At 47.1% G+C, this 21,271-nt stretch overlaps 1 protein-coding gene across 2 annotated transcripts in view; it reads left to right on the forward strand.

Moving 5' to 3' along the window:
• Positions 1-20,343, forward strand: part of AGBL4 (AGBL carboxypeptidase 4) — a 1,420,515-nt gene extending 1,400,172 nt beyond the window's left edge. For both annotated transcript variants that reach the window (XM_050961715.1, XM_050961716.1), the window contains one exon: positions 17,963-20,343. In XM_050961715.1, the coding sequence (XP_050817672.1) occupies positions 17,963-18,083 (121 nt within the window). In that variant the 3' untranslated portion in view covers positions 18,084-20,343. The remainder of the gene's footprint in view (positions 1-17,962) is intronic.
• Positions 20,344-21,271: the final 928 nt, after the last annotated feature.

A 21,271-nucleotide genomic window follows, 5' to 3' on the forward strand; every position in this document is an offset into this window, starting at 1 on the left:
AGTGCTGCTGAATGGTGCTGGATTGACAGGCCTTAAAATAATAATAGTCTGTGACACTTACGTAGCGCGTTTGATCAGAGGATCTCAAAGCACCAAGAGTTAAGTGTCACTGTCCCCATCTGACAGATGGAGAATTTTAGGCATAGAACAGGGAAATGGTTTGCCCCTGGCTACATCTGAAGTCAAAGACATCTCTAGTAATAGATTTGAGGTTTCCTGACACCTAATCTAATGCCCTGGACCAGGCTGCCTGCCACTTAAAATCATCTGTTTACTGCCTGATCTACTACACCAGTGGTTCTCAAACTAGAGCGGCTGCTTGTTCAGGGAAAGCCCCTCTCGGGCCAGGACAGTTTGTGCACCTGCCGTGTCCGCAGGTTTGGCCGATTGCAGCTCCCACTGGTCGTGGTTCGCCGCTCCAGGCCAATGGGGGCTGCAGGAAGTGGCGCAGGCTGAAGGATGTGCTGCCTGCCCTTCCCGCAGTCCCCATTGGCCTGAAACGGCGAACCACGGCCAGTGGGAGCTGTGATCGGCTGGACCTGCGGACTCGGGAGGTAAACAAACTGGCCCGGCCCGCCAGGGGTTTTCCCTGAACAAGTGGCGGCCCTAGTCTGAGGGCCACTGACCTAGATCAGTGGAAGTGGAAGGCCTTGTTTACATGTGATGGCCACTGTTTTGGCCAATGCACCAGGAATTGAACCAGAGGCTTCCAGACCAACAGCCTGAGCTGAAGTGGGGAACGCTAACGATTCAGCTGTCTGCAAACTGGCCCACAGAGGGACCTGTAACATGCTCACCAGCCAGCTACTTACACACAAAAGTTGTACCACTTTAACTCTACCTGTAGATAAAGTGGTACAATCCCTCTGCCTCCTAGCACAGATGCCATTATTCCAGGATGAAGGAGAACAGCTTTCCCCATGAGGCGTCTCTGTACTGATATAAGTGCATCCACAGGAGGAAATACAACTGCTCTGGTTAAAAATCACTGCCCTAAGTGAAATAGTTATCCTGGTACAAAAACTGTGCAGGTGAGGCAGGCCAACATTTCCCTTATACTGACTCATGCCCCGTCCATCAACGAGGCTCTATCAATCAGGAGGGGCCACTGCTAGAGTTAAGATGGGATGTCAGTCCTTGATGTTGCTGCTGAGTCTGCCAACAAGTGTGTCAGTTATGGTGGGGCATTTTGTGTTGTGAACACCTGGAGGCTAGAAAGTAATCTCAGACCCACCAACTCGACTCTTTCTCCCCCATCTCTGTTGCATTCCTTAGTGCACATCGGTGGTGAATTACAGGATGAGGATAATTGTTGCCTTCTCCTCACCCTTCAGTGGGGACTCCAGCCCCCTCCCACTTCTCATACTTCTCTTTAAAAGGGTCATGGTCCCCATCCTCCCCGCAGGAGACCAGCTCCCTCCAGCTCTTCTGTGTCCTTTGCCAGCACAGGGTGTCCCAACCCAACTCCACCCTCACTTTGCTCCATGCCTGCTGCTCGCCTCTGCCTCCCTGACCCCTATAGATATCTGCATCCGGCCAGCTAGCCTTCCACCTCCCCATGTCTGAGCCTTTAGCTCAGCTCCCAAGGGAAGTGCATCCCAGAGCTCAGGGATCATTTCTCACTGGGACTAGTTTCAGGCAGTAAGTCCTGATTTGCCATTGTTCCCTGCTCCTGGAATACTTCCCCAATTTCCAAACCAGCATCCCCTTCTACATCTTAAAAACAGCCAGGGGCCTGTCATCTGAGAGAGAAGTGGTTATTTTCCTAGAGGCTAAGCTTCCCTTTTGAAATGTGTAAGTGTATGTTTAGATGACCCAATGGGGGAGGAAAGATTGTAATGTCCTCATATGTGCACTAATGAATTAAAAGCATTGCTGGAAATGGTAGACACATTATGGAGTGAGGATATATGTGTCTTGGAAATCACTAATTAAGCAACAGAGACCTCAGAATTAGAAATCATTGGTCTGTTAGAGCTGTTTGAGCAGACAACATACCAGCTTACCGTGAAGGACTTGGAACATTTCAGAGGGACTAAATCTAAGGTACAGCTCACCCTGCAGCCATAGGCTGCTATCTAAGGGTGTGCTAAGTGCACACAGACCAGAAGAATACAGTTTAGAAAGTTCTAATGGCTTCATGAGAGACCTATTGATAAAGGGAAGGGTATGTGGCTTCCATTCCTTATTGTGCTCTTCCCCTTTCTGCTCCTCAGTAACTCTCAAATTGTGCCACAGTTGTGTTAGAATCATAGACTATCAGGGTTGAAAGGGACCTCAGGAGGTCATCTAGTCTAGCCCCCTGCTCAAAGCAGGACCAGTCCCCAGACAGATTTTTGCCCCAGATTCCTGAATGGCCCTTTCAAGGATTGAATTCACAACTGTGGATTTAGCAGACCTATGCTCAAACCACTGAGCTATCCCTCCCCACAAGGGAAGTGCAGGAGCTAGATCCCCCTTATTATAGGTGGGGCCGCTTGTATCACCTGTAGTTAAAGTTGCTTGATACTTCCCATTATAAGTCCCTGTGGTCAGTTGCTTATAACTTTGCCAAGCTTCGATCATTTGGACTGAAATTTTCCATGTCGGGTAAAAGGTCCTCACTGCTGGTGACCTTGGTGGGTGTCAATATGATGCTACCTGGTGGGATTCCTGGGTGGAGGTTCAGATTGCTTTTTTAAAACCTAGGAAATTACACCCAAAACCCGATGTTAAAAGAATGTTATGATTGCAGAGTTGAGCATTCAAAGTTAGGAAATGCTAGAATTAACCTTGCCTGGGCAGCCCTCGTGTGTGTGCATTATAATGCAGTCTTTAATTGCATAATCACATTGTATTTTCCCACAGGACTCCAGCCTCATTCAGTGCACAGAATAGACCTGTTCTGGGTATGAATCAGGGTTGTGTGGTCTGTAGGACCCCTGCACCATTTGTTGCAGAACTTGAAAGGTAAGTAGTAAGTGAGGCAGTAAGAGGAGGAATGGTCTCCTGGTTAAGGCAGTTGAATGCTGCCCTGGAGAACTGGATTCTATCCTGCCATAGAGTTCCTGGATGAGTCACTAAAACCACATTTTTCACAGGTGGTCATTAATTGTGCGTTCCTCATTTTCTGGATGTCCAACTTGGTACTATGAGTCTGATCTGCAGAAGTGCTGAGCACTCTCAACTGCAACTGAAGCCAATGGGAGCTGTGCTTCTAACATCTAAAGTGCTGTATAATGCATGTACTCTGGCAAATCAGGTCTTAGGCTTTTCAAATCGAGTGGCCAAAATTCATGGGTACTTTTATTCTTTGTGCCTCAGTTCTCCCTCTGTAAATGAAGGATAGGATCACCCCTCGCCTCATAGGGAAGTCATGTTTGTGAAGCCTCTGTATAGTCTAGTGATGAGTGCCACAGAAAAGGCTATGAGGAAATTAATAATTCTGTCTTCAGAGTTGGGCTTGAATAGGGTGAAGTAAATAAGGCCTGGAGCCATACATTGAACAATGCAGAGAAAGCAAAATATTGAATAGCTGCTAACGAACTGAGCACTGTTCATTCTGTGCACTGAATGAGTCAAGAGTCCTGTGGAAAAAGTCATGTGTGATCACACGATTATCTTGTTTCAGACCCCACTCTATGTCAAACCAGATTTGATTTACCATGAAGGCCATGAAGTCTTCGGAACCAGTTTTGTACCGGATAAGGAGTTTGTCCTGCAGCGGAATTTTGGAGGCATTTTAGAGACTGTCTGCTATGTCAGTTTTGCAGGACTGCAAAATGGCTCAACTTCCTGGATGTCTTTGTGCCTTGAACATCACTGATAAGACGGCTGGGGCATGGCTTGACCGGATTGCGTATGCCAAATAAATAAACACATCTAAAGATTTGTTTTGTAATGCAAACGCACAAGGGGGACAAATGAAGGTTGCACAGGCAATCTTAATTCTGGCATTTCCTAATAGTTGGGTGCTTGGCTTTGCAACCTTGATAATGTTTTTAATGTAATTTTTTGTGTGTAGTAAGTGGGCTGCTGACTAGGCATTCTCCATGAGGACCCCAGGACTCTGGAACTGGCTCTTGTGCTCCTTGGTCCATATGTAATAACCTCCTGGAAAGGATGGAAAGGCCATTTATTCCATAGGGTCTATGGATATGGGTGAGGGTATGTTCCTGGGTAGGATTGGGCATGAGCCTTGGAGATGTTCTTGAGCCCATTCTTGTATTTTCCTTCTATTTCTTCCTTTGTTTATCACGTTGTCCCAAACGGTGTCAGAATTCTTCTTTACTTTGATCCAGCCTATGCTGACGTCCTTGTTTATACCTTGATGCTTCCAGTCTTGGCTAGTGCAATTTCCTCTGTAGTGGTCTTTCTAAATCCCTACTCTATACACTTCAAGAACTGCATCAAGAATATACTGTGGTCAGTTTTCACACATGCTATGGGAATTGAGACTGAGACCACCAGCTTGTTTCATGGAGATCACTAAACAGCTGTTTTCTTTCCTCCTCTTCATCTTCCTATGTTGTTCTTCACTCTGCCTATTTGCTGCTGCATCCAACTCTGGGAACCCTCTTAGTAAAACATTTTGTGATTGTTTTTAGGAGGAACACTAAGGCCCAACTCCTCCGAGATATTTAGGCTCCTAACATCCACTGAAATCAGTGGATGTTAGGCTCCTAAATACCTTTGGGAATCTGTGCCTAAAGGCTCATTTGTCCCTTGGCCCACACGCCTGTAAGGAGAAGTAAGAGCCAACTTCACACCTCTACCTGGCTGCCCAGGCCTTAGTTCTGGATGTACAGGAATGGAGTACGAATAATGAGAGCACTTCACGCCAACAGCTCCCACATGGAGCAGGTGGGCAGGGAGGGCTGAAGAACAGGTGGAGCCCTGACTCTATTCCTCCAACTCTCCAGTGAGTGCAGTGGAGTTGGCGTGGTGAGTGGGGTGGATGTTGTCAGTTACTGAGGATGTAGGACAGCAGCAAATTTATCCCTTCCCTGGGCCAATGGGGAAACAGGGAGGGAATTATGCCTCCAAGGCACAATTTCTTCCCTGTGCTGCTCCTGGGACAGCATTGCTCCATGCCATCCCATACATAGGCATGTAGCAAAGCCACAATCTAGTTCCAATAGAGAATAATAATTGTAACTGTTAGGTGCTGAGGTTCCATTCAATGTTTTGCAAATACAATAGGATACAGATAATACACCTCACGTACCATAACAACTCCCTAATCACTCCTCAGGCACGAGAACATGTACAGACTAAAACGGTCTTGAATGTGTTTCTAATGACCAACAGGGATTGTCTCAGATAGGGAACGTCCAGGCCCAGCTCCTTCCATAGTCTTACAGCAGCCAATATAAATGTAGGGAGGTGGTGGAATCTCCTTCCTTAGAGGTTTTTAAGGTCAGGCTTGACAAAGCCCTGGCTGGGATGATTTAGTTGGGGTTGGTCCTGCTTTGAGCAGGGGGTTGGACTAGATACCTCCTGAGGTCCCTTCCAACCCTGAGATTCTATGATTCTATATTCACCCACCAGCTTTGGTGCTGCCAGCCAGAAGCTAGAGGAGCAGTGCAGAGTGTGGTAAATCATGCAGCTGGTATCCTAATGCTAGTAATAAACTGTACTGGAGAGTTGGGAGTCAATCCCTATACACCGTAGAAGGAAAATGCATATGGGCGCTGTCCTAAACAGAAAGTTAAGGGTTAATGTCTCTTTTACCTGTAAAGGATTAACAAACAGGGAACCAAAAACACCTGACCAGAGGACCAATCAGGAAACAAGATACTTTCAAATCTCGGTGGAGGGAAGCTTTTGTTTGTGTTTTTTGGGTTTTGCTTTGTTCTCTCTGGGTCCTGGAAGGGACTAGACGTGCAACCAGGTTTCTTGCCAATCTCCCTGCTACAGTCTCTTATATATTCAGAATAGTGAGTATTAAGTAGGAAAGGCGGTTACAGTCTTTTGATTGTTTTCTGTATTTGCAAATGTGTAGTTTGCTGGAAGCATTTTAAATTGTATTTGTGCTGGGGAGAGGCTTCTGGGGAAAGACCCTGTAACTTTTACTATGTAAATTACAAAGACAACTTTTACTTTTTTTCTTTCTTTTTATTAAAAGTTTTGCTTTTTAAGACCTGTTTGATTTTTTCCCCTTGTTGAGGCTCAAGGGAATTGAGTCTGTACTTACAGGGAATAGGTGAGAGAAGGAAGGGGAAAAAGGGAGGATCCCTTTGTTTAGATTCAGGGAGCTTGAATCTGTCTATCTCTCCAGGATAGCCCAGGGAGGGAATGCCTGGGAGGGGGAGAGAAGGGGGGGGGAAATGGTTTATTCCCCTTTGTTGTAAGACTCAAGGAATTTGGGTCTTGGGCTCCCCAGGGAAGGTTTTTGGGGGGACCAAATTGCCCCAAAACACTATAATTTTTTGGGTGGTGGCAGCATATCAAATCTAAGCAGGTAATTAAGCTTAGAGGAATTCATGCTGGTGCCCCAACTTTTGGACTCTAAGGTTCAGATTGGGGAAATATACCATAACAGGCGCAACCAGTGATGAGCTGCCAAAATATTAACAACAGGTTCCCCCCTCCTCCTCACCCCACGAGGGGGTTGTGGCCGCCCCCCTCACCCCGGGACTCCTGCCTCATCCAACCCCCCACATTCCTTGACAACCCCCAGGACCCCTGCCCCATCTACCCCGCTTCCCTGTCCCCTGACTACCCCCTGCCACCCCATCCAACCCCTCCTCTCATTCCTGATTGCCCCCCGGGACCCCTGCCCCATCCAACCACCCCTTCTCCCTGTCCCCTGACTGCCCCTGGAATCCCTGCCCCTGACTGTCCCCCGCCACCCCATCCAACCCCTGCTCCTTCCTGACTGCCCCCCCAGGACCCTTGCCACCATTCAATCCCCCTGTTCCCTGCCATCCACCTCCCCACAACCCCAAACTCCCCTGCCCTCTTCCAACACCTCCTCCCTGCTCTCTGCCCCCTTACCGTGCTGCCTGGAGCCGCTCAGCCGGGACCAGCACCAGCACTGGTGCCGCGGGGCCCGAGCCGGGCCGGACCCTGCAACTGCAGGGCCGGGACTCAGCACCTGCAGGGCCGGGACCCAGCACCGGCGCGCGGGGGCCGGGCCAGAGCCGGGGGGCCGGGAACAGCACCCATGCCTCAGGTGCCCAGCTGGGCTGAAGCCACAGGGCCATGACCAGCACAGGCGCTGTGGGGGCCGGGACTGAGCCTCAGGGCCAAAGCTGGGGGTGCTCGGCTTGGGCCGGGACAGGACGGGGCTAGGGGCACTCAGCCCAGACCAGGCTGGGGCTGCTCGGCCGGGACCAGGAGCTGGGCAGGAGGATGGAGCCAGGGGCACTCAGCTGTGGTTGGGGGTGCTCAGCTGGGGGTGCCAGGCTGGAGGGAGCCCCTAAGCTGGCTGCACCTCCACTCCGCCCCGCCCCCCGCGACCCAGGTTACCTGCCCGTGGCTTGTTTCAGGGGAAGCAGGGGAGGGGGAGGAGAAGGAGGCAGAGCATTCAGGAGAGGAGGGGGAAGTGAGCTGGGGCCAGGGCGGACTGCCGGAGCTTTTGTTAAATAAAGCCCTTACAGAACTGGTTGTCCTGGAACAACCGGTTCTAAAAGGACTTCTAAATTTAACAACCGGTTCCTGCGAACTGGTGCGAACCAGCTCCAGCTCACCACTGGGCGTACCCAATGGGTCAAACTTCAATATAAGTTATACTGGGATAAATCTGAAAAATCCCACTCCCTCCAGTGGAGTTGCTTCTGATTTACACTGGGGTGAGATCAGAATCTGTCCCTTTGTGTTTAGCCATGAGTCTTTGGTTACTGAAAGAGATGAGATTGGTGCGTCATTAGCCATGCTGCCATACTGGTGCAGTGACACGACACAAGAAAAGGCAAATGCTTATATTAATTGAAAAAAACGACTGTCTGGACCTGTCAGTAAATTCGATTCAATTAACCGTCTCCATAGGCCAGAAATAGTCAAGTCAAATGTACAGTCTTCCACATTTGCTGATGGAAAAGTGACTCCCATTCCAGATGTACATTTCAGCAGCACTGACAGACCACCACAGCCTCTGAGAGCTGTGTGCGCGCGGCTGGAGTGCTTCCATTCCTTCCTTTGGTGCCTTGTTAATAGGAAATAAAACTGACTTGTGACTTTAATGACAGACTTCCTTGGAGCCCTCCTAGAGGCATTTGCAAGTCAGGCTGCTTCTCTTGCCCACGGAGGGCCCAGGGCTCTTAACCTCCTAGGGCTGCTTGTAATGTCAACAGCTCACACTTCTCTACACAAGAGATAGCAAGTAGACTTAGTTAGTTCCTGAAACACTGAAAAGCCTCCAGTTAGTAGATGTTATTGGCAGTGCTTCCTGCACAGACACTGCTAAATAAATGGTGTATTTTCCTTCTCTCTCTACTAAACGCTGCCCATAAGCAGGGGGGGAATCACATAAATAATATAAGGAGGAAACAAACTGAATAAGAGAAAACAAACCCATCCTCAACATTTCCCATTAACAAATCAGGAAAGCTCCCAGAAAAGGAGAATAGCAAACTTCTTCTTGGGAATTTTATTACAAGGACATGGCAATGCTGTGGTAGGTGAAGTTCCCACTTCCTACCAACAGGTGTCACCAGCATGAATTACAAATACTCTATATAAGCAGCAAAGAATCCTGTGGCACCTTATAGACTAACAGACATTTTGGAGCATGAGCTTTCGTGGGTGAATACCCACTTCCTCAGATGCATCTGACGAAGTGGGTATTCACCCACGAAAGTTCATGCTCCAAAATGTCTGTTAGTCTATAAGGTGCCACAGGATTCTTTGCTGCTTTTACAGATCCAGACTAACACACCTACCCCTCTGATACTTGACACAAGTATTCTATATGGTACTTCGGGCATGTCAGGTTATAGCCACCCATGGGTGATGGCTTGGGATACAGCACAAGCTAACACAGAAATTATGCCTCATGACAGTATCATTTACCTGCTGTCTACCCTTTTGTGGTCAGACAGCACCAGGCGACATCAGTTTCTAAAAATCTGCATTACTTTTCCAAGTAGGTCAATATATTTTAAAGAAAATTGCTGAGAATTCAAACAACTTTAATCTGATTTCCAGGGTGGCAAATTGCATTAGAAATGGAAGCGCTCTTACAGTTTAAAGGCAAATTATATGTTTTGCCTTGAATTAATTTTTGTTTTCCCCCCTTCTCTATTGATAATTATAATCTGTCAGCTTACTCCTACATGCATCTGCACGTATTATGCAGATCCCGATACTTGTAGCTGTCCTTAAAGAAAACCTTTCAGGTTTTAAACAGTGACACATTTGCGTAGATTCAATGAAAAGGATCCATTTACGGCGTTCTGGGAGATTTGCATTGCTTGGCTAGCCTCCAGCGGAAGGGTTCACAAAAATACCACGTACAACAATTACCCCGTCAAGGGCTGAGAAATCACAATCCTGGCTGGAACAATGCAGCCCTGGAGTTCAAGTGCACTAAACATACTCCCAAACCACAGAAAATGCGTAAGGTTAGAGCATGCCTTGAGGCACTCCCCTGAGCAAATGGTGTGAAAACCACTGCACATCAGGAACAAGCCAGAGGAACATACTGTCTCCAGCAAACAAAGAGAGGAGTAATTTATTGCTGCCCTGGACCATCCATTGGTAAAGTTACTATCCCTTCCTCCCTGCTGGCTCTGCTACTGCCCAGCAAGTGGGATCTTGCCTCCCCTTCACCCCACCCCCCCAAATCCTTAGTCCCAGAAGGAGTTCCTATGCTCCTATGCAGGTGGCCCAAAGTCTGGGTCATCTGCACTGGATTGTAGCTGTGGACATGGGAATGTTGTCAACATGACAGGCTTGTCCAGACTTTAGTTCTGTAATATATACGCCCTGACCTATCATATTTTGCCACTATGGGATGGGGGGAGACAGAGGGACACCACGCACGTAGCTGTGGTTGTGCCTGTGACCGAGAGAGAAGCACTGGCAAGTAGAGCTGGGCAAAAGTTTGCAGCCGAAACTTTTTGGGGTGAAAAATGCAGATTTGGGTAGACCGATGTATTTCGCAAAATCATGTCGATTTTGCCAAAGAGTTTCAGTTAAAATAAATGAGATTAAAATCGTAACCTTTGGTTTCACCCTTTTCAAAACAAAATGTTAGGATTCAAGATGACATCTTGTTTTGAAATTTCTTTCAATATTATGTAAACGATGTTAAGAGAAAAAGCTTTAAATCCAAACAAAATGGTTCAGTGGATCTGAAACATTGGTTTCAACTTTTTGCTTGGCAAGATTTTTTTTTTTTAAATAATCATTTTGGATCAACCTGAAATGATTTCTCCCAACCCTCTGTGGGTTTTCTAACAGCCAGTGACCCAAATAATCACTTTTTCACACGGTATAAGGTGAAAGATGGTGCTTCTCACAGCAGTAACCAGGAGCCTTCCACAAGTGCAGCAGATTGTGTTTCTATTGCTCTGTCCTAGTGAGTATGTCAAGCCCTCCTGGCAGGACTGTGACACACAGCCCCTCTTCCATGATGGCATGAGCTGGTGCAAATGGTACAGGCACATGGGTGCACACAAGGTGGGGGGTTGAATTTGTGCTTTTTGTCCTTAAAATATGCAGTTGTATCCACCAGAAAATCAATACCTTGTCAGCTAATATCTAAGGATTTCGGCCCATTCCTATAATGTGGTAAATTTGTTTTCATTGTTTATAATTGGCCTAGGTTTGGAACATGTACATTACCCAACTGCCAGCGCCTCCACTTGTCATATCTGCTGTGCCATTTGATTTCTGTTTTTATCTTTCAAACCTGTCAGGCGTTCCCAGAAAATACAGAAAATCCTTGTGCGGTGTCAGACATGGTGCCAGTTACTTGTGCCTCTCTGAGACTGAAGCATTTGAAATAAGCAGTTGTTAATTCTTTGTTTGGAAAAATACACCTCTTGTACACCTAGGAAACATTGTAAAAATTAGTTCATCAGCTACAGCAGTGCAGGAAGAGTCCATTGTTTTGTAACCATTTTCAATTCCAATGAACCTACTTTGATCCCTGGCATGTAGACATGTATAACCCTCTATTTCTTGCCATTTCAACATAAGATCCAATTAAATTCATTCCCCTTTCATTTTCAGGCTGTAGAGTCACTAGTCAAAATCTAGGATAAAAAAGTAGGTGTGTGGTATTCATCGTCAATACAAAGAAAGATTGGAATATTGTAGAGGAAGAGCTGGATGACCTTGAAGATTGGAGTAATGGAAGTGGGGTGAAATTCAATAATACAAAGTGTAAGGTGATACACTTAGCGTCTAATAAGAAGAACTTCTGTTATAAGCTGGGAGCTCATCAGTTGAAAGCAGGAGATGAAGAAAAAGACCTGGGTGTTTGGGTCGATCACAGGGTGACTATGAGCCACTAATGTGATGCAGCTTCAAAAAAACCCTGAGATCCTAGGATGTACCAGGCGAGGAATTTCCAGGAGAGACAGGGCAGTGTTAATGCCATTGTACAAGGCACTGGTAAGACCTCATTTGGAATGCTGTGCACCATTCTGGTCACCCATGTTCAAGAAAGATTAATTCAAGCTGGCACAGGTGCAGAGAAGAGCTACTAAGATGATCAGGGGAATGGAGGCCCTATCTTATCAGAGGAAATTGAAGAGCTTGGCTTTTTTAGTCCAGTGAGATGAAAGTTGAGAGGGGATCTGATTGCTCCCTATAAATACATCAGGATGGTAAACACCAGGGAGGGTGAAGAACAATTTAAGCTGAAGGAAAGTGTTGGCAAGAAAAAGTGGGTGTAAACTGGCCATGAGCAAATTCAGGCTGGATATCAGAAGAAGTTTCCTAACCATCTGAGAGATGAGGTTCTGGAACATCCTCAAATTGGAGTTGTGAGGGCGAATAACTTAATTGGGTTTGAGAGAGAGATGGACAAATTTAGGAGTGAGATTGTATGATGGGGTTGCTTGTGATGGGTAGGGGGTCCCATCCAGTTTGTCTTGTGTTCCTAAAATTTCATGCTTCAGGACTTTAGCCAGTCACCTGCAGGGGTCAGGAAGGGAGGTGTTAGCTGCCTTTCCACACTATGTGGACAGGAAGGGACAAGCTGCTTCCAGCCACAGGGGAGCAGGGGGATGACGGGAGAGAAGAGATGAGCTCTACAAAGATACAGGCCAGGTCATCTCTTCCCCCCTGCCCTTCTCTGCGGCTGGAAGCAGCTCCCTTCCTTCCCGTCCCACACAGTGTCAAAAGGCTGCTGCTGGCCACATTCTGGTGTGAACCCTGGCAGAAATCTGGGGGGGCGGTGCATGTGACCCTGCGTGCCCCCGCATATGTTGCCTCGGGAAGACACTGCGCCAGGTACCAGGAGAGGTGGGTCCGTCCCAGGGGCCCAGCCAGGCATGGAGGGCAGAGAATGCAGGGCAGGGAGGAGAGAGTCCATTGGTCACACCCCCTCATCCATGTGAGAGAGGTGTATCGGAGTATGTGTGTGTCACCTCTCCCCGTCTGAACCCTAAAGCCTTGAAGATAAGAAGTAAATAAAAAGAATCCAACTACACAATATTTCTTTTTAATGGGCTCAGTGAACTTGATGTTAATTTGAAGCTTTGTACTGCAGAGTTCTGATTGATCGCTGTTGTACTCACTTAAATGCGAATAATTTTACCAAGTGTCCCGTATTCAGCATAGGGAAATATGGTCACCCTAAACTTGTGCATTGGTGCACCTCAGTCCCTTCTTTTCTTTGTCTGTGACACATAATAGGCCTGTGATATACAGATCGGACGAGATGATCTGTTGGTTTCTTCTGGCCTAGAATTATATGACTGTATAATCTGTGTGTATAAAAGTGCCCAAGACCAAAGATGGCGTCTTGCTTGCACTGTGAATCCCGAGGCAATAACCTGCCCTCCATTATGTACCGTCTTTTTCTAAAGTCTGTTCTTTTATATACACCACATTCTTGAGTTTACTGGACCATTTGCATAGCCTACAAATTACAAATTCCTAAAGAGTTAGAATGACTCAGACAATTTTTGTGTTTGTTATTTGTACACTGGGCTTAGGGCAGATGTGATCTTGGCTCTCCGTTGTCTGGCTTAGATGGCTGATGTAAGTTGAAGTAGTAACCCCATTTTGCAAACAAGGGGAGGAAAGAAGGCACCAGGACTATGCCAATGCCAGGTTGCAGACTTGAACTATTTTTCCTGTTGAAATTAGAGTGGCTCAATTTTTTATACCCCAAGAAAAGTTTGTTTTCCACACTTCCTTACCTCAGAAATGTATTTTTTTATTAGGGTGCAATCAAATGTGGCAAATTTTAGCCATAAAGGTGACTGTATTTAGATTGCTGGAGAGGTATGTTTTGGGTATGTAGTAAGTTGACTGCAAGTTTTGATCTAAATATGGCTTTGTAACTGGCATGCCAAGTGCCTGGGAGAGTTAAGTTTGCCATTACTAATCATGAGCTATACCTATGTTATAGAGCTGGAAGGTTATTGAGTCCAGCCCCCCTGCTTTCATTAGCAGGACCAAATACTCATTTTGCCTCAGATCCCTAAGTGGCTCCCCTCAGGGATTGAGCTCACAACCCTGGTTTAGCAGGCTAATACTCAAACCACTGAGCTATCCCTCCATGCCCTAAAAAGTCATACTTAGATCACTGGCTGCTGTCAGTTTATTGTATTTCCAAAATCACCTTGTCGTATGGACCTGAAGTGAACGGTGCTCGCAGTATTAATGAACCAGTAGATGCTATAGTTCACCAGGTTCTTAGATTACATCTAAAAATCACACCGTGAGATCTATTGCTGCGGCTGAAAGGTTAAGCACCGTGTTTCCCTTGTCTGTGTTACAAATAACACCCTAGATTATTAAAAATGAGTGAGTTTTAAAGATCTGTTTTATCTGCTTGCCCCGATCATATTGTTGTACTTCTTCACTTCACTCAGTAGACCAGGAGTAATGAGACTGGTCAGTTTCACTTTCTGGGGATAGTTCTGGCCTATGCTTATATAGTTAGACGCCAGAGTAACTGCATAGAAATCAAAGGGTTTGTACCGGAGTAAAGAGGGAGCGATGCTGTGAAGAATCAGGCCGTTTGTTCCTGATCAGTTTCATGTTTGTTCTTAAGCATTTGCTGCAGCTGCTGTTGGTTTCGTTTTTCATCACTGAGCCCATAAACATTCAGATTTAATCAAATAAAACATAAAAGGCCCATTCTCCATTCAATCTCCAGGCATGTTAGGTTTCATGAGTCCCCCATTTCCACACCAAACCAATTATTTTATTTAAATATAAACAGTCCCCTTTTCAAAACATCATTGTGCCTTAGGATGGCGATTTAGCAAAAGGAAGTACCGTGTAAATGTCCATTATTTTCACATCTCTTTTGACAAATCTTTCTACTAATAAAAACGAAAGAACTAACCAAAATCCAACTGCAGTTATGGCTCCCGGGTGCAAGTAGATCCCTCCAAATTATCAATGTGACATCAAGGAGTAGCGGCAACTTGGTTCAGTGTGTAGGATTAGGAATAAGGAGACCTCGCTGCTCTTCCTAGCTCTGCTCCAGAGCTGCTGTGTGGCTTTGGACAAATCACTGCACTTTTTCCCCCTTTTGTTTATTTCAGTTGTAAACCTCCTTGGGGCAGGTACTGTCTCTCATTACTTGTTTGTACAGAACCTTGCGCAACAAGAACGTGATCTTGGTTGGGCCTCTAGGTGCTGTGGTGGTCCATATAAGTAATAATACTCCTCGAAGCGACGCTCAGAAGATAGGCAGGATGTTGCTGATCACTTAAATATTAGACCAGGAGTCTGGGGCCACCTCTATTTGTATCTCCTCAGAGCAGTAGCGGATGAACAAACAGCACTGGCAGCAAGACAGCTAAAAGGACTCCTTCATTGGGGAGAGAATCAAGAAATACAGGCTGTGTAGAAGAAGGCGGCTGAGTCAGTAAGGGAAGCACGGAGGTTTGATCCAAGCCTATCAGTCATTGTGAAGCAGGTTGAGGGCATGTTTTGTTTTCTCTAGTCCGGCTGGAAACTGATCACTTGGTTTATAATGGAGAAGAAAATCAAAAGTCGTCTCTGGTTTTATAGCTGCCCAATGGCCAGGTTGGCTAGAGAGAGATAATTGCGTGCCACGCCAAGATAAGGAAGAGATGAAATAGAAGGATATTATTTGTGAACCCAGCAGAATGGTAAATTATGGCCGCCCTAGTGCAGGTGTGCCGTATGGGGAGCACGTACAGGGAGGCCTTTCTCCCCCGCTGAATGCACCTTGCACAGAGGGCAGCCATAATTCACTCGCAAGCTTGCAAAACTCAGAGGATGTGGTGCTGGCTAGTGCTACTGTTGTCAGCACTAGTCACCCCAGAGAGGGCGTGTGTGGGCAGGGAGGGACAAGTACAAATGCCTCTTTATACTGCCCTCCTCCAGCTCCCAAGAGACATTTCTGCCTTTCAACAGGAAGATGCCTAGGGTACCCCTGCTTGGGCTCTGCAGCTTCTTCCCAGACGCAGCATCTGGAAAGGCAGAACTCAGCCTAAATCATGTAACGCTTTGCGACCTTTCAGGTCCAATTCTTCACTGCAGGCCCACCACAGCCAGGAGCTCCATGAGTGGCATCAGAATCCAGGGTGGAGGATATTAATTTAGTTAGGCCCAGCACTAGATTTTGTTTAAAAAGAGAGAGGCATTACAACCTAACAGGAGTTAAATGTTTCAGGAGTTTTAAAGAATGAAACGAAGAGAGACTTGTTTAAAAATAAGAGTAGCGAACACTTCCCTGCGGTGCTGGGCACAACCAGAACAGCACTCTGCTTGGGCGTGAGAAGCAGGAAGTGAAACAGACTGGAAACAAAAGTGACACTATCGAGGTCTGTTTCATTGAAGAAGCTGAGGGTGAAGTGCAGAAAAGTAAAGAAGTAGCAAAAGCAATGGAAAGAAAATGAGACATTTCCAAGGCTTTGAGTCTTAATAATCTAAATAGGGCCTGAATGTGTAGGGTGGGAAGTCACAGGGGCTGGTCTTTCTCTGCTCCTATTGAAGTCGGTGGTGCAACTCCCTTGGACTTCACTGGCAGCAGAGTTTGCCCAGTGCTGAGCAGCTGGTGGAAAGAGATAGGAGGACTCATCGTGGTGACAGGATTCAGCTCAAGAGCTGAGGCACTCTCAATTCCTATCGCAATATTCGCAAAGAAGCCCAAGGAAATTCTGGCTGTTTTACGCCCACGGATGAACTTTGCATTAGCAAGCCAAAGGTTAGAGAGGTTGGAAGGAATTCGGAGAAGAGCATCAAATGTCACTGAGGCTGGATGGGCTGACTTTGGACAACATTTGAACAGTATTCAATATAAATAGTTTGACTCAGGGCTCATCTACATGGTGCCGCAGTCCAGAAGACGGCTGTGTGAATTGTAAAATGCTCTAACGTGCTGCACTCCAACTGCCCTGTGTAGACCCAGTTGTCGTGAATGAAAAGCTTCATGTCAACATAGTCCTGGCTGAATGTGACTACATCCACGAACACCTTTCTTTTCGCACCAGCAGGGTCTACACAGGACGGCTAGACTACTCTGCAATTCACACGCCCCTAGTCTGGACTGTGGATCTGTGTAGATAGGCCTTCAGAGGACATGTGTGCATCTGCTAGTAGTGGGGGAAAGGGAAGTGGTGTGATAGCCACCATCTCGGGGACTGAAACGGGGACCTCCAGAGATTAAAGCATGAGCAGCTATGACTTGAGCTGAAGAATGACGCTCTGGAACCAGCTGCTATAACAACTCATATCCTCTGTGGATTGGCACAGAGGCAGGACCTGTAACACACATTCACCGGTTGGTTACATACATGTTGGAGAAATACTCACAGTTGTGTAAGGGGGTATAACTAGGAGAAATTGCATGGAATAAAGCAAAGAGAAGTTTTAGTTGAACACCAGGAAAAATGACTGAGATTACTAGACGATGGAATGAAGGAAAAGATAGAACCGGTCTCCAAACGGAGGAGGTAGAACCCTCATCACCAGGAACATATAACGTTCGATTGGAGAAAACACTGGAGACTCATGGAGGGAATAATCCTGCCCTGGCCTGTAATAAATTAGACCTCCAGTTGAAGTCTCATTTGCAAACACACTCATTGCTCTGAGATTCTGCACAAGGGTTTTCCTAAGAACATCTCAAATGTGTGGTTTATGCATTGCTGCAAGACTGGGTATAGCGGGGTGGTCACCCGCTCCTGCCCTGAGGGGCTTAGAACAGCCCAGCAGAGGGCTGTGACTGGGGCAAGCAGCTCCCAGGCTGATTAGGGAAGTAGGCACACCTGGGAGCCATGCCCCAAACAGACCACAGCCGGCCCCTATAAAAAGGCTTTGAGCCAGGAGCCCAAACAGACTCTCTCTGCCTTCAGAGGGAGAGGGGCCTGGCTGCTGGGAAGCTCAGAGTGCCTAGAGTGAGGCAGGGCTGGGGATCTCCAGGCTGGCAACTTCCCAGGCTGCAGGGCCTTGTCCAAGGCCCCACAGAGGCACTGGGTTGCAGAGAAAGGCAGCAGGTCCAGACCCAATCTTGCCTATGATGAGTGGCTTTTACACTGCAGTCTGCCCCAGGGAGTGGGGGCTTGGTGATGACTGGCAGTAGCCCAGATTGATGCAAGGTGGGGATTAGAGGGTTGGGGGTTCACCAGAGAGGGGAGACCCAGAGGCAGAGTGTGGGGGTATTGCCAGGGGGCAGCACCCCAGATAAAAGGGCACTGGGGTCTGAGAGGGGCACGGGGCCAGCGGCAAGCAGGACGCTGGCCTGCAGAGGGTGCTCTGAAGGCTGGTGAGCTAATTCCCTGAGATGACCAGCAGGAGGTGCCGCAGGGGTGAGTCGTTCACGCCTACACTGTTACTTCACAATGCTTTTCTTCCTTCTCTTTTCCTTCTTCAGGAAAGAAAAAATGCCCCCCTTCAAATGTGGCCCCCAGCGGGGCCCAGGGAACAGCCACCCGGGCCGCAAGCTAGAGAAGAGAAGCCAGACGAATCCTATGGAGCACTCTCACTCGTCATAAGGACATTGGGAAGCAGGCACTGCGGAAGTGGAGTCTGATCAGCCCCTTGGGGGGTTGAAATTGGTCTTTTCCCCCCAGATAAGTAAAATAACAAATAGTCAGGGGTGGGGTGGGGTGGTGGCGAAATCAGCTAGAAATGTTACTCTTGTTTTTCTTTTTACCAATGGTAAATCAGTTCCAGGCCTTTTGGCGCAGCTCTGAAAAATGTGAACAGATTGATTCACAAAAATCATTAACTGTAGCTGAACAGCCGTTAGTTACAAAGCAGGGAGGAGGGACCCCCCCAAACCTCTCCCCCTCTGTCTTTAAAGGAGTCATTGATTCACTGAGCAAACAATTCAAAGCCCCCATCACCCAGTGCAATATCTGCTCCTTTAGTGTAAAATTCAGAAGGCTTTGTGCAAGTCTCATGTGCTGTTGCTGTTACCGTGGGCTATCGTGTATAGAAATAGCCCATGGGGGGTAGGCAGACATGCTCCTATGTACCCCGCTTTGTGCCATCCTTCATTTCCTGGCACACATTTTTGCTCTTCCATCAGATCTTGTCATGAGACTCCTGTCGCACGGTTAATTGAGAGAGACGCATGCACACCGATGTGTGTGATGGTTCTCGCTCACAGAGCATGAGCTGAGTTGTGATGGGGGAGGACGTGTGGTGCCCAGATAGGACCCTTTGGTGTCACTATTGTGCCTGCAGAAGCCAGTTCCTGGCATTACGCTCACCAGCAGCCCAGGCTAGACCCGTATAAGAGGCATAGTCTGTGTTCCCCAAGCAGCTGCTGCTTATGTACGGGAATATGCCCAGACCTGCCCCCAGTGCAATACAAACTGTTGGCAGCATTGATTGGCCTCCCCCTCTTGGTTGCTTCATGATGGGGATGAGGGGCAAAGCACAGGGGACCCCCTGACTCTTCTTCCCCCCACCTCCACAAGCTAGTCTGGCCCATAGTATCTACATGCATTGAAACTTGCACTAAAAGCCATCTCCAGCAGGCAGCCTCCTCCCCAGGCCTCATGTGACCGACCTGAAGTGTCCCTCTGCTTTTCAGGGAAAGTGAGTTGAAACTCTAGGTTAAAACCTGCTCACCGTTCCCTTCTGTGATCACCTTCTGCAGGTTCTATGGGGTTATGAAACCAGATGTTAGTGATGGGGCTCGACCTCTCCATTCCCAAACCCTGGGGAAGTTTAGCTCTGGATCTTAGGGACAGATTCTCAGCTGTTGATCCCTGATCCTGGGCTGGCCATGGTGCTGAAAAGGCCCTAGGCAAAACTGAAAGCAGCTTTAGTTTGTTACACTGGCTGCAGTTGTCTACATGGACTGCTGCACTAGCTGGGCAGCTGGCAAAGCGCTGGGCACTCCACTCCCCTCTGAATATCCTCATCCTATCCACAGCGTGCCCCTGTCTGGTGAGTGTATATGGCTCTATGGGGCATGAGGCTTCCCCTCTCATAGGATGCTTGGCTGGCCCATTAGGGCAGCTTTCCATTTGCTTTGCACTGACAGGGAAGCCCAGGGCAGAAGATACGGCTTCGAGTTCTGCACCTCAGGTACAGGTCTCGCCCACAGCTATATGGTGATGTTTGAATATACAGCCAAACCTACAGCCTGTGCATCAGTTGTATCCTCCCACACACACACACACAGCCTCATGGTGGGTATAAATGAGGGCAGAATATGGCCCTGTTTGGATCTGAAAAAGAAGCAAGTCCCAAGAAAGTGACAAAACTGTAAATGCACAGATGTTGTCAAATACAATCCATCAACCTGATTTTTTTAATCTCTGGGAAGGGGAGAGATGGGAGAATAGGAAACAAGTTGAGAACAAGAAATAAGATAACCCACGGGAAGGAAAATGATAAAAACAAACTCAATATTGTCAGCATTTCAAGGTTACAGGGTTAAACTGTGTGCATTTTTAAGGAGGGTAAAATGCCTTAATATGATGAATACCAATGCACCTAAAAGGCACAGTCCTGCTTTCCTGGCTCTATAAGCAAAGCAATGAATAGTGGGTGACAGCATGATAATTAAAATGACCTCTTGGAGATATGGATTAGAAGGCACGCAGAGCGGGGATAACTTGTCCTTTGAATTACTCTAGTGTTAATTTATTACTATAGTTGGATTTTACAAGGTTTAAGTGGAAGACTTTCAAAGTTGGTTTACTTGGAGGGGAAAAAATGTTCCCTTTGCATGTTGATTGAAACAAAACACTTGCAGAATTCCTTGGTGTTTCTTTCTGAATGGCTCCATGTATCTAGGATATTCCTTGGAGAATTTACTCTGGAAAGAATGAATAAAGTGATAGATGCAAGAACTGAGCATGTCTTTGCATTTTCCTTCTCTTCGTCTCTGCAGCTGTGCTCACAATTCTCGGGTTTGGCTGGGCAGCAAAGGGTGGCTAAGGGAGACATGGTCGCTGTCCTGCTACCAGTTCTCAAAGGTTCCTATCATTTGGCTTCTGTATTTATTTACATGGATATTTATTTCTTTACACAATGCACTCTGCCAGAGGATGTTGTGAAGGCCAAGTTTATAACAGGGTTCAAAAAAACTAGATAAATTCATGGAGGGTAGGTCCATCAATGGCTATTAGCTAGGATGGGCAGGGATGGTGTCCCTAATCTCTATTTGCCAGAAACTGGGAATGGACAACAGGAGATGGATCACTTGATGATTGCCTGTTCTGTTTATGCTCTCTGAAGCACTTGGCTTTGGCCACTGTCAGGATACGAGGCTAGATGGACCTTTGGTCTGACCTAGCATGGCCATTGTTATGGCCTTATTGCCATAGAGATCAATCTCTTCACTCCTGACCTGCCTCCTTCCATTCAATCCTGCATCTCAGCCTGACCCTGCAGCATCTCCTCCTCCAATGTACTCCACCATCACCTCCTGCAATTTCATATCCATTTCTACAGTACAATGGGGGTTCAGTCCTGCCTGTGGATCTGGCCATCACTACAATAGAAATATTAAATAATGATGATATCTGGGACCCATCATCTCCCAAGCGATAAACCTGGCCCTGCCACCAACTTGGGCAAGTCATTCCACCTTTATGTTCCCATCTGTAAACAGAGAATAATAATAATAATTTGGGGCCTGATTTGACCATCCTCCCATTGAGTAGTATTTTGCTCTGCAAGCAGTCCCCGTTAGAGTGTGGTACAACATGAGTAAAGG

Source organism: Gopherus flavomarginatus, chromosome 7 (genome assembly GCF_025201925.1).
Source record: "Gopherus flavomarginatus isolate rGopFla2 chromosome 7, rGopFla2.mat.asm, whole genome shotgun sequence".
Classification (NCBI taxonomy): domain Eukaryota; kingdom Metazoa; phylum Chordata; order Testudines; family Testudinidae; genus Gopherus; species Gopherus flavomarginatus.